General features: G+C 46.1%; 1 protein-coding gene and 1 pseudogene across 2 annotated transcripts in view; both read right to left on the minus strand.

Annotated features, from left to right (window-relative positions):
- Positions 1-1,411, minus strand: part of LOC105551698 — a 2,566-nt pseudogene extending 1,155 nt beyond the window's left edge.
- A 2,227-nt stretch (positions 1,412-3,638) lies between these two features.
- The window catches only part of LOC105551651 (zinc finger and SCAN domain-containing protein 5A), a 106,525-nt gene continuing 96,416 nt past the window's right edge, over positions 3,639-13,747 (minus strand). Inside the window, exons 1-5 of one of the 2 annotated variants that reach the window (XM_011996986.1) lie at positions 10,190-10,270; positions 6,978-7,488; positions 5,938-6,141; positions 4,928-5,078; positions 3,639-4,662 (exon numbers count right to left, since the gene is read on the minus strand). In XM_011996986.1, coding sequence (XP_011852376.1) covers positions 3,911-4,662; positions 4,928-5,078; positions 5,938-6,141; positions 6,978-7,361 — 1,491 coding nt within the window. In that variant the 5' untranslated portion in view covers positions 7,362-7,488; positions 10,190-10,270 and the 3' untranslated portion in view covers positions 3,639-3,910. Of the gene's footprint in view, positions 4,663-4,927; positions 5,079-5,937; positions 6,142-6,977; positions 7,489-10,189; positions 10,271-13,747 lie in introns of those variants that run through there. The other variant, XM_011996987.1, reaches the window with a different exon arrangement.

The following is a 13,747-nucleotide window of genomic DNA, read 5'->3' on the forward strand; positions in this document are numbered from 1 at the left end:
GACCCCGACTCTATAAATAATTTAAAAATTAGCTGGGTGTGGTGGCACACACCTGTAGTCCCAGCTACTTGGGAGGCTGAGGCAGGATACTCGCTTAAGCCCAGCTTCCCAGCTCCTTTTTCTGGGAAGACAGAAAGCTAGAATCAACTCCAACCATGTTGACCCGCCCAGCCTCCATGATCCCAGGGATCATGCCAGGGGAGCTGCTGTCTTCCTCCTCCTTCCCATGGCCGTGCCACAGCCTCCCTCCCCACCTGATGTCCCATCAGCAAGGTCGGAGTCTGAAAGCCACCAGGTGGGCCAGGTTGGCTGGTGCAGATTTAGCTCCAGCTTGGGAGGATTAGGCAGTGCTGCATTGTTGTTTCTCTGCCAAAAAAGGCACCTTCTAAATTCAACTCAAAGTCATCTCTAGCACATGGCTTTTTGGGGTTGCAGTGGGTATCTTGGCTTGGAGCATCCACCAGAGCACGTAGGCGGCTGAGGAGCAGTAGTGCGAAGGCAGCCCGAGGTCAGGTGCGCCCTTAGCCATGAGGGGCAGTCCCTGTGAGGGGCAGTCCCTGGAGTGGTTCAGGCAGCCAGATATGGCAGGAGAGACACCCATCCAGGGTTGGTCAGTGCAGTCTACCTTCTTCTTTTCTTTTCTTTTTTTTTTTTTTTTTTTGACAGAGTCTTGCTCTGTTATCAGGCTGGAGTACAGTGGAGTGATCTTGGCTCACTGCAACCTCCACCTCCCCGGTTCAAGTGATTCTCCTTCCTCAGCCTCCTGCATAGCTGGGACTACAGGTACACACCACCACACCTGGCTAGTTTTTGTATTTTTAGTAGAGACGGGGTTTCACCGTGTTGGCCAGGATGGTCTCGATCTCTTGACCTTGTGGTCCACCCGCCCCGGCCTCCCAAAGTGCTGGGATTACAGGCATGAGCCACTGCTCATGAGTCTACCGTCTTTAGACTGGGAATAGAGGTGCATGATCCTGTCATGGAAATGAACTCACTCATCCCCATGAGAGGACAGGAATTGGAGTGTCCAGGCAATCAGAAAATCGGCCTGCCAGACTCAGCCACACATTAGATCACCTGGGGAGTTTTATAAACTCTCAACACAGGGGCCACATCCTCAGCCAATCACATCATTATCTTAGGGCTGGACCCCAGGCATTGCTTTTTTTTAAAAAAATAAAAAACTCTTCAAGTGACTCCAACATGTAGCCAAATTAGAAAATGAAGCTCTAAGGAAACACTGGAAGTCATTAATGGATCACAGAGCACCATGATTGAAATTAAACGGGCAGGTAGTATCATCAAAACATTTTCTACATCTGGTGAAGAAGGTCGAACACAATCACCAAAAGAGAGAACCACCACCCACGCCTACCTCCACTTCTTGAATGAAAGGGGAGTCCATGTACATTTTATGTTGGATTCTAGGCCCCTGCCTCAAAGAATGCTACTCCGAAAGGGACCTGGGTGAGGCAGGATAGGCAGTCAAGGAAATGACCACGTCCTTAGGATGCTGCACGCGTGGTGACGATACAGTGAACAAAATAAGCCTCACACTGGATTTGAGTTCAAGCAAAGCCATCTCCTGTAAGGAATTTCTGAGAGCCTGCACACTTTGATCTTACCCATCCACACACTGACACTTTGCTTGTTATGATAGTAAAAAGCACACCCCTGGGTGGAGACTAAAGACGCTAATGAGATGTGTGCACAGCTACTGCACCTGTGCGCCCAGAGGACCACCCCGAACGTGCTTACTAGTAACACCTCGTCCCACCCCACTAGGTGTAGTCATCCGAGACTCCCATAAAGACAGCAGGTCTTCGCTGTCTCATCCTCAGGAGCAGCCAGCCCTCAATCCTTGCTCCCAGGATGTCCTGTCTATTCCACACTTAACTTTCAAAATGCCCTATTTCCTTTGCAGTCAGTTACTCTATGCTGCATCTCTTTGCTGTGTGTCTCTTGTTTAAATTCCTTTAAATTAAAATGACAAGAACCAAAGTCTTACAAAAGTGGCCTTTAATAAATGAATCCAGCCTATTCGGGAAGGGACCTCTCCAGACCTCTGCAGATTGCAGGACTCCGCCTGTCAGTTCAACCAGCCATCCATAAAATGTCCTCCCAAGACCAGCAGCATCAGCACCACCTAAAATGCACATTCTCAGGTGATCCCAAACAAGTAAAACCTGAGAAATTGTCACCAAGAGGATCCTAGGGAGACGTGACGACTCAAGGCGATGTGGTGTCCTGGATGGGGAGGAAGGAAGAGGAGGGCATTGTGTAAACACTAAGGAGGCCTCAATAAGGTATGGCCCTTAGATCACGGCAATGTATTCAGTCAGTTCATCGCTTGTGGCAAATGTGCCATACTAATGAATCAGTCAGCAATGGGGGAAATGGTGTGGGGCATTAGGGAGCTCTATGGACTTTAGAAAGCTATTCTAAAATGAATTCTATGTTTTAATGCACACTCTCAGGCCCCATCCCCGGTCTACTCAACCAGAAACTCTGAATTTGGGGCCCACCCACCTGTGGATTAACCACGCCTTCAGGGGATGGGACTATCACTAAGACCAACTAGTCCCCAGAGACTCCGAATGCCTCTGTAGTCCAAGAGTCACATTGGGGATTTAGAAATTGCCAACTTTAGGCCACAAAATACACCATCTGGGGCAGGGAGATACACAGGCAGAGCAGAGAGGATTCAGGGGGCAGTGAAAGTATGCCCCATGATACTCCAGTGGTGGATCCTCATGAGGCCTTTGTCCAAACCCACAGGATGTACGACACACAGAGCGAGCCCTAATGGACACCATGGACTCTGGGTGCTGGTGATGTGTCTGGGCAGGCTCACTGATGGAACAGGTGCACCGCTCTGCTGGGGATGCTGGGCGGGGAGAGGCTGTGCCGTGTGGGCAGGGAGTCTAGGGGAAGTCTGTGCTGTCCACTGAATTTCCCTGTGAACCTAAAACAGCTCTGAAAAAGAAAGTCTAGAGACAGGCGTGGTGGCTCACACCACACCAGCCTGGGCAACAAGAAATCCCATCACTACAAAAAATTATTTCCAAAAATTTGAATATAATAATTAAAGTCTAATAAAAACAATACAGGGTACAGTGGCTCATGCCTGTAATACCAGCACTTAAAGAAGCCAAGGCAGATGGATCACTTGTACTTATGAGTTCAAGACCAGCCCGGGCAACATGGCAAAACTCCATCTCTACAAAAAAACACAAAAATTAGCTAAGTTGGTGACATGCTCCTGTAGTCTCAGCTGCTCGGGAGGCTTAGACAGGAGGATTGCTTGAGCCTGGAAGGTTGTGGCTGCAGTGAGCGGTGATTGCACCACTGAACCTCAGCCTGGGTGACAGAGGGAGATGCCATCTCAAAAAAAAAAAAAAAAAAAGAAAAGAAAAAGAAAAAAAAAAAAAAGAAAACGAAAACTCCACAGGATACCACTGTGAGTTTCAGATAACGAATAATTTAGAACATGCTGATACTGAAGAAAATTGTTTATCTGAAACTCAAATTTCACCAGGCATTATGTATTTTATATGGCCACCCTCCTTGGACAATTTTACTTTACAACAAAACAGTGGGTAACCCCATGTCAATCAGGAAACTCAGTTTTTTGTTACACAATATTGAAAACTAATAAGATGATCGTTTATTGAAAGAACAGCAATAGAAACCAAAATAAACCTATAGGAAAACAATGGACATAATGAAACAGAAAACAAAGCTCAGTGGGGAGGATACGTATTTACTCAAACATCATGGCAATTCATATCTAGGGCACTCCCTCTGTGTGCCAGGCGCCCTTGCACGTGTCAAATGTACTCTGGTAACATCAGTGAAAAATCATCATTCACTTCTTCTTGGTGCAGAAGGCATAGACCGGATTATGCAATCAATGAGAAGTGGCTTCTGGATGTGTTTTCTGGTGGCGTCTTAACAATTTCAGCCGACCGAAGGCTCTTGGACACTTGGAGCATTTATAGGGTTTCTCTCCAGAGTGGGTGCGCTGGTGCTCCTTCAGGCTCCCCCTGTAGGTGAAAACCTTCTTGCAGTCTTTACATTCGAAGGGCTTCTCCCCTGTGTGGCTTCTCTTGTGACACTTCAGGTAGGACTTTTGGGTGAACTGCTTCTGGCAGACGTCACACGTGTAGGGCCTCTCGCCGGTGTGGGTTCGCTGGTGAAATTGGAGGCTAATGAGCTGCATGAAACGCTTCCCACAGAGATTACATTGAAAGAGTCTCTCTCCTGTGTGTGATCTCTTGTGGATAACTAGCTTGGAATTACAGGTAAACCTCTTATCGCACACGTCACATGCAAAGGGCGGCAGTGCCTTGGCTTCTTGGCCATCAGGGTGACTGACTGGGCTCGCAGGGCCTGGGGAATGAATTGAATTCATCCCAGCTTGTCCCAGGGATTCTCTGTTGCCCACAGGTGTGGCTTCTCCTTGAGGTTCTTCTTGGGAAATGGAGGAGGCGTCCCGTTTGCTTCTTTTGGGACCTCTGAGATTCGGAGTGTCTCCTCTGTTCCCACTGTGAGTCGAAGCTTCTCTCTCCACAACGCAGGCAGAAGGTGTGTCGGCATCCACATTTTCCACAGCGGCTCTTTTTTGGGGTTCCTTCCCCTCCTTTGCTCTCACCAGATCTGCTGGAAGAAGGGATTCCACACACAACAGTTAATAAAGCGCATTTTCAATACACCAAACTCACTGCAACCAAACACTGATGTTGGCTGACAACTTCCCCTCAACCTCAAGCCTAAGACATTGGACCATAGGTCTCTGGCAAGTGGAGGATGGGGAGGCTTTGGCAGCTGAGTGCCAACTCCCCCAGGGGATGATAATGCTGGGCCCCCAGCCCTGCACCCCAGAAGAGAGGGGCTAACCCCTCTGGATCCAAGTCTTCATACTCACTGGGACGCTTTGGAAGCTGAGGCTCTGGGGATGTAAGTTCTGGGTTCTCTTCCCTGTTTTCCTTCAGATCCTTCTCCAAGGTCGGCTTGGGTCCCGGAGACTTTGGGTCACCTTTTATGTCAATACTCTTGTGTAGCAGATAGTCCTCTCCCTGAAGATGAAAAACCAAGGGCAATGACTCCGTGTCTACACCGGTGGAAGCACAGACATGTCTGTCCCCTCCTCATTGGATACACCAGACTTCCTATGGACCACCCCATCACCCCAAGTAAACATCACCACCTCACGTCTGAGTCTGTCCCTAATCTGCACCCTCCATATTCTAAATCAGCTCCTGTGCCTGGTGGTTTTCACTCTGTGGTTCTCTGAGCATATTTCTTCCCGCCGTGCCAACCTCTCCCTGCCCCTGAGGCTGGAAGGAGCATGACTCTAGGTGGAGGCCCCTCAGCCCTGGCACCATTGGCATTGCAACTGCATCACCCTCCTGGAGGGGGCGCTGCTGTGCAGAGCAGAGGCCCCGCCTCCACCCTCTAGATGCTACTAACACCCCACCACCCCCGAGAATGCCAAACAAGAACGTCTCCAGACATGGCCATGTGTCCGGAAAAGCATAATCACCCCAGCTGAGAAACATTCCTCAAATTAAGAAATTGACAATCTGTAGCAAATGGTTTCCTTGCTGATTTATTACATGGAATGGCTTTGAGGTAACTGGCTATGGGGAAGGCATCTTCAGTTCATCTATCTGTGCCAACTGCCTCCCTCACTTCACTGAGACCATTTCTTACCCCCCACCCTCAATGCTAAAAGCTCTCATGGTGGACAGAAAAGTAGATGAGGCTTCCCTCTCTGTGATGGTTCAGGAATGAATGTCTGGGGATGTACCATCTCCATGGGGAATGGTTCCAATTTTCTCCTGTGCTAAATCTGTCAATCAGTCCAGTGGACACACGATTTCTTCCTGATCCTTCTCCCACCTCCGCCCAGACACCAAGGCCGCACACACTCACCTGCCTCCTGAACAGTGCAGGGACCCTGGGCAGGGTCTGCAGCTCTCGGCGGGCCTGGCCTTCCCCCGGACACGTCTGGTTCACAGAGGAGGCCCGCTGGCTGGACATGTCCCTCGGATCATCCCTGACACTGGCGGGGCCTTCAGCCATCTCAACATCTGAGTCCTGTACAATATATTCCTTTCCGTGGAAGGTGACTACAGACTGTAGAGAGAAAAAAAAAAATCAGACTCACTATGAGAACCTGAAAGTAGCTCTTATATTCCCTGGGTCCTACCATAATGCTCAAACTTTACTGTAATTAATGTTCAAATCTGCCTTCCCGATGCAGAGTCAGCTCTGTGGACACAGCAATCCTGTCTGAATTTTCTCCTCTCTAGACTCCAGCACCTGCCTGCACCTGGAATTTTCTAGGTAAGTACACAAATATGGGTCCTTTAGATGAAAGAGTCTCTAAACCAAAGAGAAGAGAAGGAGAAATATCCTGGGTGAATCCAACTCAACTGGCCAATAGCAGCTCACCTTGTGTTGGAACTTACGGGCTCATGTGGGGACCTGGAGGCAGATCCCTGGATCTCTGATACCAACCACTTTCCTTGCCTCAGGATGGGACTTCTGGGCCCCGCTTCAGTTCACTCTAATGCCTCCTCCCCTACATTCCATCAGGTGTAATATTTCACCAACGTCTTTCTTCCATGTTGGCCTCACACAGTGTGTAGATCCCTGTATCCCCTCCGCCTGTCCATCGCCTACACCAGGAATTGGCCATCTCAGCACAGCTGATATTTGAATCTGGATGATTATTTGTCATGGTGGGTTGTCCTGAGCTTTGGAGAAAGCTTAGCAGCATCTCCTGTCCTCCCCCTTGTGACAACCAAAAACTGTCCCCAGACACTGCCATGTGCCCCTCATGGGCAAACTCTCCTCTACTTGGAAGCCCCGACCTAGAGCAGCCCCTCGGGTCCTCTCCAGTCCAGGTGCACCGTGCAGCCCCCATCCCAGCTCCCCTTCCCTGAGCCAATCAGGAGGGTCCCACTCACCCATTTCTTGGGTCTTCTGTTATTTCGCAGCAGGTCCTCCAGGTCTTTGCAGCTCTGCACGCCGTTCATCATGACTAAGACCTGGAGCTCCTGGGGCATGGAGATCATGAACTGCTCCATCACCAGCATGTCCAGGATCTGCTCTTTGGTGTGGAGGTCGGGCCTCAGCCACAGATGGCACAGCTCAGTGAGTTTCCTCAGAGCCTGGATGGGGTCCGACTCCTTCGGGCAGGTGAACATCCTGAAGTTCACGTGAGAAATCTCAGGGTCCACGTCGTGATTTCCAAGTTGAGTTTCTGAGGATGCCATAGACCGTGGCAGCTCCAACCCAGGTCTGTTGCAGGGTTCTCTCTGACGCCATGAGGATGTGCAATTTGCAGCCATATCTAGTGGAGAATTTTTTAATCAGTCTCTGAGAAAGCTCTTCCAGTAGCTGGTATCTAATTGATACCTATCTACACAGGCTTCCTCTGGTTTTCCTCAGTAACAGATTCACTGTTCGTTCAGACGTCTGGGGGGGAAAAAGCATGAGCCTGATTAGTTTAAGTTTCTACTCCATCCGCCCCTCCCTTCAAAGTCCCTCATCCTGGACGCCACTTCTTCAGCAGCATCGAATTCAACACAGTGGAAATCTTCCCGTGTCTATACTTGACTACATATTGTGGTTTAAAATCTTAATGCCCCCTGGATTCTGATTTGTAGGAAATCACTGTGCCGAGGTTGAATCAGTTTTCCTGTCAGTTGGAACAACGTGGTTCTTGACTCTAAATTAAATAGGACAGTTAAGTGAAGCTCCTAAAATCTGATGTAACAATAAAGTAAGCCCTTTATGTTTTCTCATCAGGACAAGATCCAAAGCAAAGCCCTTAGTCATAGTTATGCAAAAAGATAGAGAAAAAGAGTTAGAACGTAATATTTTCCCCCAACATATATTCTTGTTCACCCCAGAACATTTACTTGCTCCAGGGAAAGGACAGCACTAAAGAATCTTATGAGGATTAAGCTCCCACAGATATTTTGTTATTTTGGTAAAATGCACATTCATACATTTCATCGTTTTTACCCTCTTCAAGTGCACAATTTCATGGCAATTGCTGTGCAACCATCACCACCGTCTAGTTCCAGAATGATCTCATCACCCCAAAAGGAACCCCGTCTCTATCAGTGATCACCCCCTGCCCACCCACCCCAGCCTCTGGAAATCACTAATCTACCTTCTCTCTCTAAGGGTTTCTCTATTCTTAGTCTCATCCCAGAAGACAGATTTAAAGTCTAGTGCTCTATGATATTTTAAAGTGGGTTCATACAATAATAAGGTTTTTAAAACTTAATTGCTAAACCTAGCTTTATCAGGCAGGAGCCACTGAGTGATACTCTCCAGGCATCAATTATTGTCCAAGTTCAACAGCTATGAGAACGCTTCATCTCAGATGAAGACATGTGAATGGCCAGCAGGTCTAGGAAAAGGTGCTCATCATCACTCATCATCAGGGACATGCAAATCCAAACCACAAGGCTCCCCTCACGCCTGCTAGAGCGGCGGTTCCCAAAAAGACACATGGAACCAGTGTTGGTGAGGATTCGCAGGAGAGGGATCCTCTGCGCCCTGTGCTGGGATGTAAATTAGTGCAGTCGATACGGGAGACAGTATAGAAACTCCTCAGAAAATTAAAAGTACAACAACTGCATGATCCGGCAATCTTGCTCCAGGACCCGTACGCAGAGGAAAGGAAATCAGGACGTGGACTCCAAAACAGTGAAACACTGGAGAGACAGAGGGAGGGAAGGTTGAAAAACTACCTATTGGTTGCTATCCTCACATCCTGGGTGACAGGTTCAGTCATACCCCAAACCTCAGCACCACTCAATATACTCATGTAACGAACCTGCACAGGTACCTACCGAATCTCAAATAAAAGTTCCAATTATAAAAAAATTTTAAAAGGAAGTAAATATCATAAATAATAATTAAAAACCCGGTGGAACTCATAGTAGCAGTGAGTAGAATGTGGTTACCAGGGCTGGGGTGGGGGCTGGAGAGATACAGGTCAAAGAGTACAAATTTCAGTTGAAGAAATCAATTCAACAAAGCAATTGTCCAACATGGTGAAAAAAAGTAGACTTAAGTATTCTCAAAACCAAAAATGGTTAGTACATGAGGTAGGGCATATGAATATTAGCTTAATTTAGCCATTTTGCAACGTTTATGATACTACAAAGTACATTATGCTATATGCCATAAATATATACAATTTCTAGTTTTCAATTAGAAGCAAATTAATTTTTATTGAAAAAGCATACAGATATGAGAGAGGAAAGAGAGCCCGAAATTCTGGAACTAAAAGTGATTTTGCCACAGGGCGCCTGCTGCTGCTCAGGGAGGCGGAAGGATCACTTGAGCCCGTGTTTGATAACAGCCTGGGCAACATAGTGAGATCCTGTCTCTTAAAAAAAAGTGGTTTCATGTTCCTAGAAACCACTTTGTATTTGATCTCAGTTCATTTCCCGTTAAAGCAAGAACCAAGACACAGGAAAAAATAAAGGCAGGTACAGGAGTTAGTATCCAGTTCTGGGAGAATATACCACACGGGCCACCCAGGTAGGGACACTTAGCTCAGATTCTCACTGGCCTAGTAGGTTGATGCTCCTTCATCAATGGCTTGATTTTACCCTGCGCAAAGGGAAAATCCAGCAACGCTTTTTAAGAAGGGTGTGTGGGAGGCAAGGTGGCTCACACCTGTAATTCCAACACTTTGGAAGACCGAGACGGGAGCATGGTGGAGCCCAGGAGTCCAGGACCAGACTGGGCAACGCACCGAGACCCCATCTCTGCAAAATAAATAAATAAATAAATAAATAATTTATCCGATCGTTGTGGCATATGACTGTAGTCCCAGCTACTCGGGAGGTGGAGGTGGGCAGATCGCTTGAGTCCAGGAATTCCAGGCTAGTCTGGAATTCTAGCGAGACCCTGTCTCTAAAATAAAATAAAATAAAATATAACCTAACTATGATGAGAAAGTTATCATTATTCCTAGTTTACACAAGCATTGCATAACGAGTCAGAGTTAACCATGGGGTGCAAAGGAGATCCGCTGCCTGCACAAAGTCTCCGAATAAATGCATGAGAAAATACACCCAAACTTTCTGAAACCAACCCCCGCGCACGCCAGCTCCTAAACCCCACAGACATATGCCCACTGGACACTTACCTCCTTCCCGGCTTCCGCCGCCAACCTCCTGGCTCTGGGATGCGCTCTCCAACTGGCCTGCAGCTGAACTGCGTCAATTTATGCAGAAGCCAAGGGACTGAGGCCCCGTTTCCGGTTCCCTGCGCCGCCCCATGATTGGTTTAGGGCCATAGAGCCCATTGTACGTAAGCGGCGTTGATTACATTTGCCACTGAAACCCCGCCCACAGGAAATTAATGTATTAAACATGCCTACTGTGCAAAGAACACAGGTTTTCCCGCTCTACTGAGCTGTCATATTGCTGAGGTATTTGGAGGCCTCAGAAAATACAGATCCGCACGTGTTAACCACTTTGGGTCCCCTCATGTCATAGAGACTAATATCCTAACAAGTAAAGAACATGTTAAGAGCTGGTGGATTAATATCAAACCAGTGATTTGATCTAGTTTGAGCAAAGCTTTCACATGCGAATGTCAAGATACTGAAAAAAAAGAGACAGTCTTTGTTGATACATAATGAATATTGGTGATAATTTTTCACTTTTTTAAAAAGAATATTGGAATTGACATGGGAAAACTTGGTTTGAGCTAGACTAAATCACTGGTTTGCTATTAACCAGCCTACCCTTATATAAAAACAGTGGGAACCAGAGAAAGGCACATGGTCTCGTCTCTGCATTCATTCCAGGACGCTATGAGGGTGGTTTATAGATACACTGAGGGTCCCATGGGATTCCCTAGTTCTCAGCCCCCTCAGTTAGGGCTCTCAAGCACTAAAAGCCTTAATGGTGGGTGTGAATTTTACTGTATGGATCATGGAGTTAATGTGGAATGATAATTAAATGCTAGGCAAGATTAGACTATAATTTGGGAAGTTCACACCATCAATTGGGTAACACTAATCCATTTGAATAGTGACTCATTCATTTTAATTTCAGAGGAAACCTTCTCTAACCTTTAGGATACATGGGAGGGTTGCTGGTTTTACACTGATTCTGGTTTAAATCCCTGGGAAATCTTAAGCCACTTCACTCTGGGAACTTCAAATTTCTTGGGAGTAGAACTTTCTTGATGTGTTGTTTGAAGAAGAAATAAGACTGTCAGGGAAGTGCTGGATACAAGGTCATTTTGCCAAGAAGTTGAAACAATTATTTTCTGATGCAGATTCTCATAACTTTTCTGGTTTACCACTGAGGTGTTGACAATGAGTTAGAGTTAAGAATGGAGTTATTTACTGGAATTAACTGGGAGCTGCCTAAACCACCATCAGGCTACACAATTCTCCCAAATCCTCCCCTCTGGAAATTCATAGTCTTATTTCTTTGAAGATGTTGTTGGTATTTTGGAAGAGATTGCATCGAATCTGTCGATGTCTATGAACAGTATGGTCTTTTTCACAATATTAATTCTTCCATTCTATGAACATGTCTTTCCATTTTTGGTGGTCTTTTTCAGTTTTTTTTCATTAGTGCTTAATAGTTTTTCTTGTGGAAATCTTTCACCTCCCTAGTTAAATTTATTACCAGGTTTTTAGGGGTTCTTTTGCTATTGTAAATGGGATTCCTTTCTTGGTTTTTGTCCCACTCGTTTGTTGTTGGTGTATAAAAACACTACTGATTTTTGCATGTTGACTTTGTATCCTGCAGCTTTACTGAATTCCTTTATCAGTTCTCAGTTTTACTGGTGGAGGTTTCAGGAGTTTTTATAGATGACATGTTGTTTGCAAAGAGAGACAATTTGACTTCCTCCTTCCAAATTTGGATGACCTTTATTCCTTGCTCTGGCTAAGACTTTCCCAACACATTATTATTTTAATATTATTATTAATTATTTTGAGACAGAGTGTCGCTCTGTCGCCCAGGATGGAGTGCAGTGACACAATCTTGGCTCACTACAACCTCCACCTCCTGGGTTCAAGCCATTATTTGCCTCAGCCTCCTAAGTAGATGAGATTACAGGCACCCACCACCACTGCCCAGCTAATTTTTGTATATTTAGTAGAGATGGGGTTTCACCATCTTGGCCAGGCTGATCTTGAACTCCTGACCTCGTGATCCACCCACCTTGGCCTTCCAAAGTGCTGGGATTACAGGCATGAGCCACTGCGCCAGGCCCCAACATATTAACGAAGGTCACCAGGCTAAAGTTTGGAAACATGTATACATTGTGATGCAATCGTCAGAACCAAGCTGGTTAACGTCTCCATCACCTCATATAGATACCATGTTCTTTCCTTCTTATTTATTTTTTAACTCTTGGGCTCAAGCAATCCTGCTTCAGCCTCCCTAGCAGCTGGGGCTATAGGCACGAGCTACATCTTTCTTTTTATTTCTTGATATGTGTGTGTGTGTGTGTGTGTGTGTGTGTAGGAAACATTTAAGATACACCCTCTGAGCAAATTTCAAGTATACAGTACAGATGCTCCTCGACTTACAATGAAGTTACATCCTGATAAACCCACTGTGAATGTAAAATATAGAAAATAAAAATGCATTTACTATTAGGTCACTTACTGAACTTCAGCGCTTAGCCTAGCCTACCTTCAACTTGCTCAGAACATTTACATTCCCCTGCCGTCAGGCAAAATCATCCACTGAAAACCTATTTTATAATAGTGTTGAATATCTCATGTCATTTATTGAACATTGTACTGAAAGTGACAATCACAATGGTGTGTGAATACTTCTCAGTAATGTACACAACTGAAAGCAGAATTTTGAGATCAGGCTGGCAACACAGCAAAACTCAGTCTATACAAAAAACACGAAAGATCGCTGGGCATTATGGTGCGAGCCTGCAGTCCCAGCCACCTAGGAGTCTGAGGCAGAAGAATTGCTTGAGCCTGGGAGGTCAAGGCTGCAGTGAGCTGTGATCGCGTCACTGCACTCCAGCCTGGGCGACAGAGCCAGACCCTTTCTTGAAAAATAAATGAATACATAAATATTCCCCTCATACAAAAAAGATAAGTATGCAAGGTCACTCATATGTCAAGTTATTTGCCTTAGCCATTGCATGTTGTATATATGTATCAAAACATTGTGTTGTACACCAGAAATGTGTACTATTTGTATTTGTAAATTTATAAAGTCAATAATAATAATGACACAAAGAATTAAAGCTTCTCTAAGAATGTGTGACCAACCACCATCCTTCCCTCACGGGAATTGGAGTTTCCCTCGTCTCGGATGCCTAACAGACCTGTCAATCACCACACATCCCAGACCGACTATATCTTTCCCTACCTCAGGTAAAGGTGGCTCCAGCCCCCTTCATGTGCAATCCACAAGATTTGTGGGGTTATCCTTGATTCCTGCATTTCCCTCACACGATAAACTCAGTCTCTCAACAAATCCTATACCTCGATTCATGTGTTTATTGACATGAATTTCACGCAACATAGAACTAACTGTTTTATCTGCACAGTTTAGTGGCGTTTGGTGCATTCACACTGCTGTGCAGCAGCTCCTCTAGCTGGTTCCTGTGCCTGCATGTCCAGAGTCCAAGTTCTGACATCTGTACATACTCACGAAGTCATTACCGTCATCGAGAAGCTCAGCATTCCCACCATCCTCCAACGCTT

This window comes from Mandrillus leucophaeus, unplaced genomic scaffold (genome assembly GCF_000951045.1).
Source record: "Mandrillus leucophaeus isolate KB7577 unplaced genomic scaffold, Mleu.le_1.0 Scaffold53, whole genome shotgun sequence".
Taxonomy (NCBI): Eukaryota; Metazoa; Chordata; class Mammalia; order Primates; family Cercopithecidae; genus Mandrillus; species Mandrillus leucophaeus.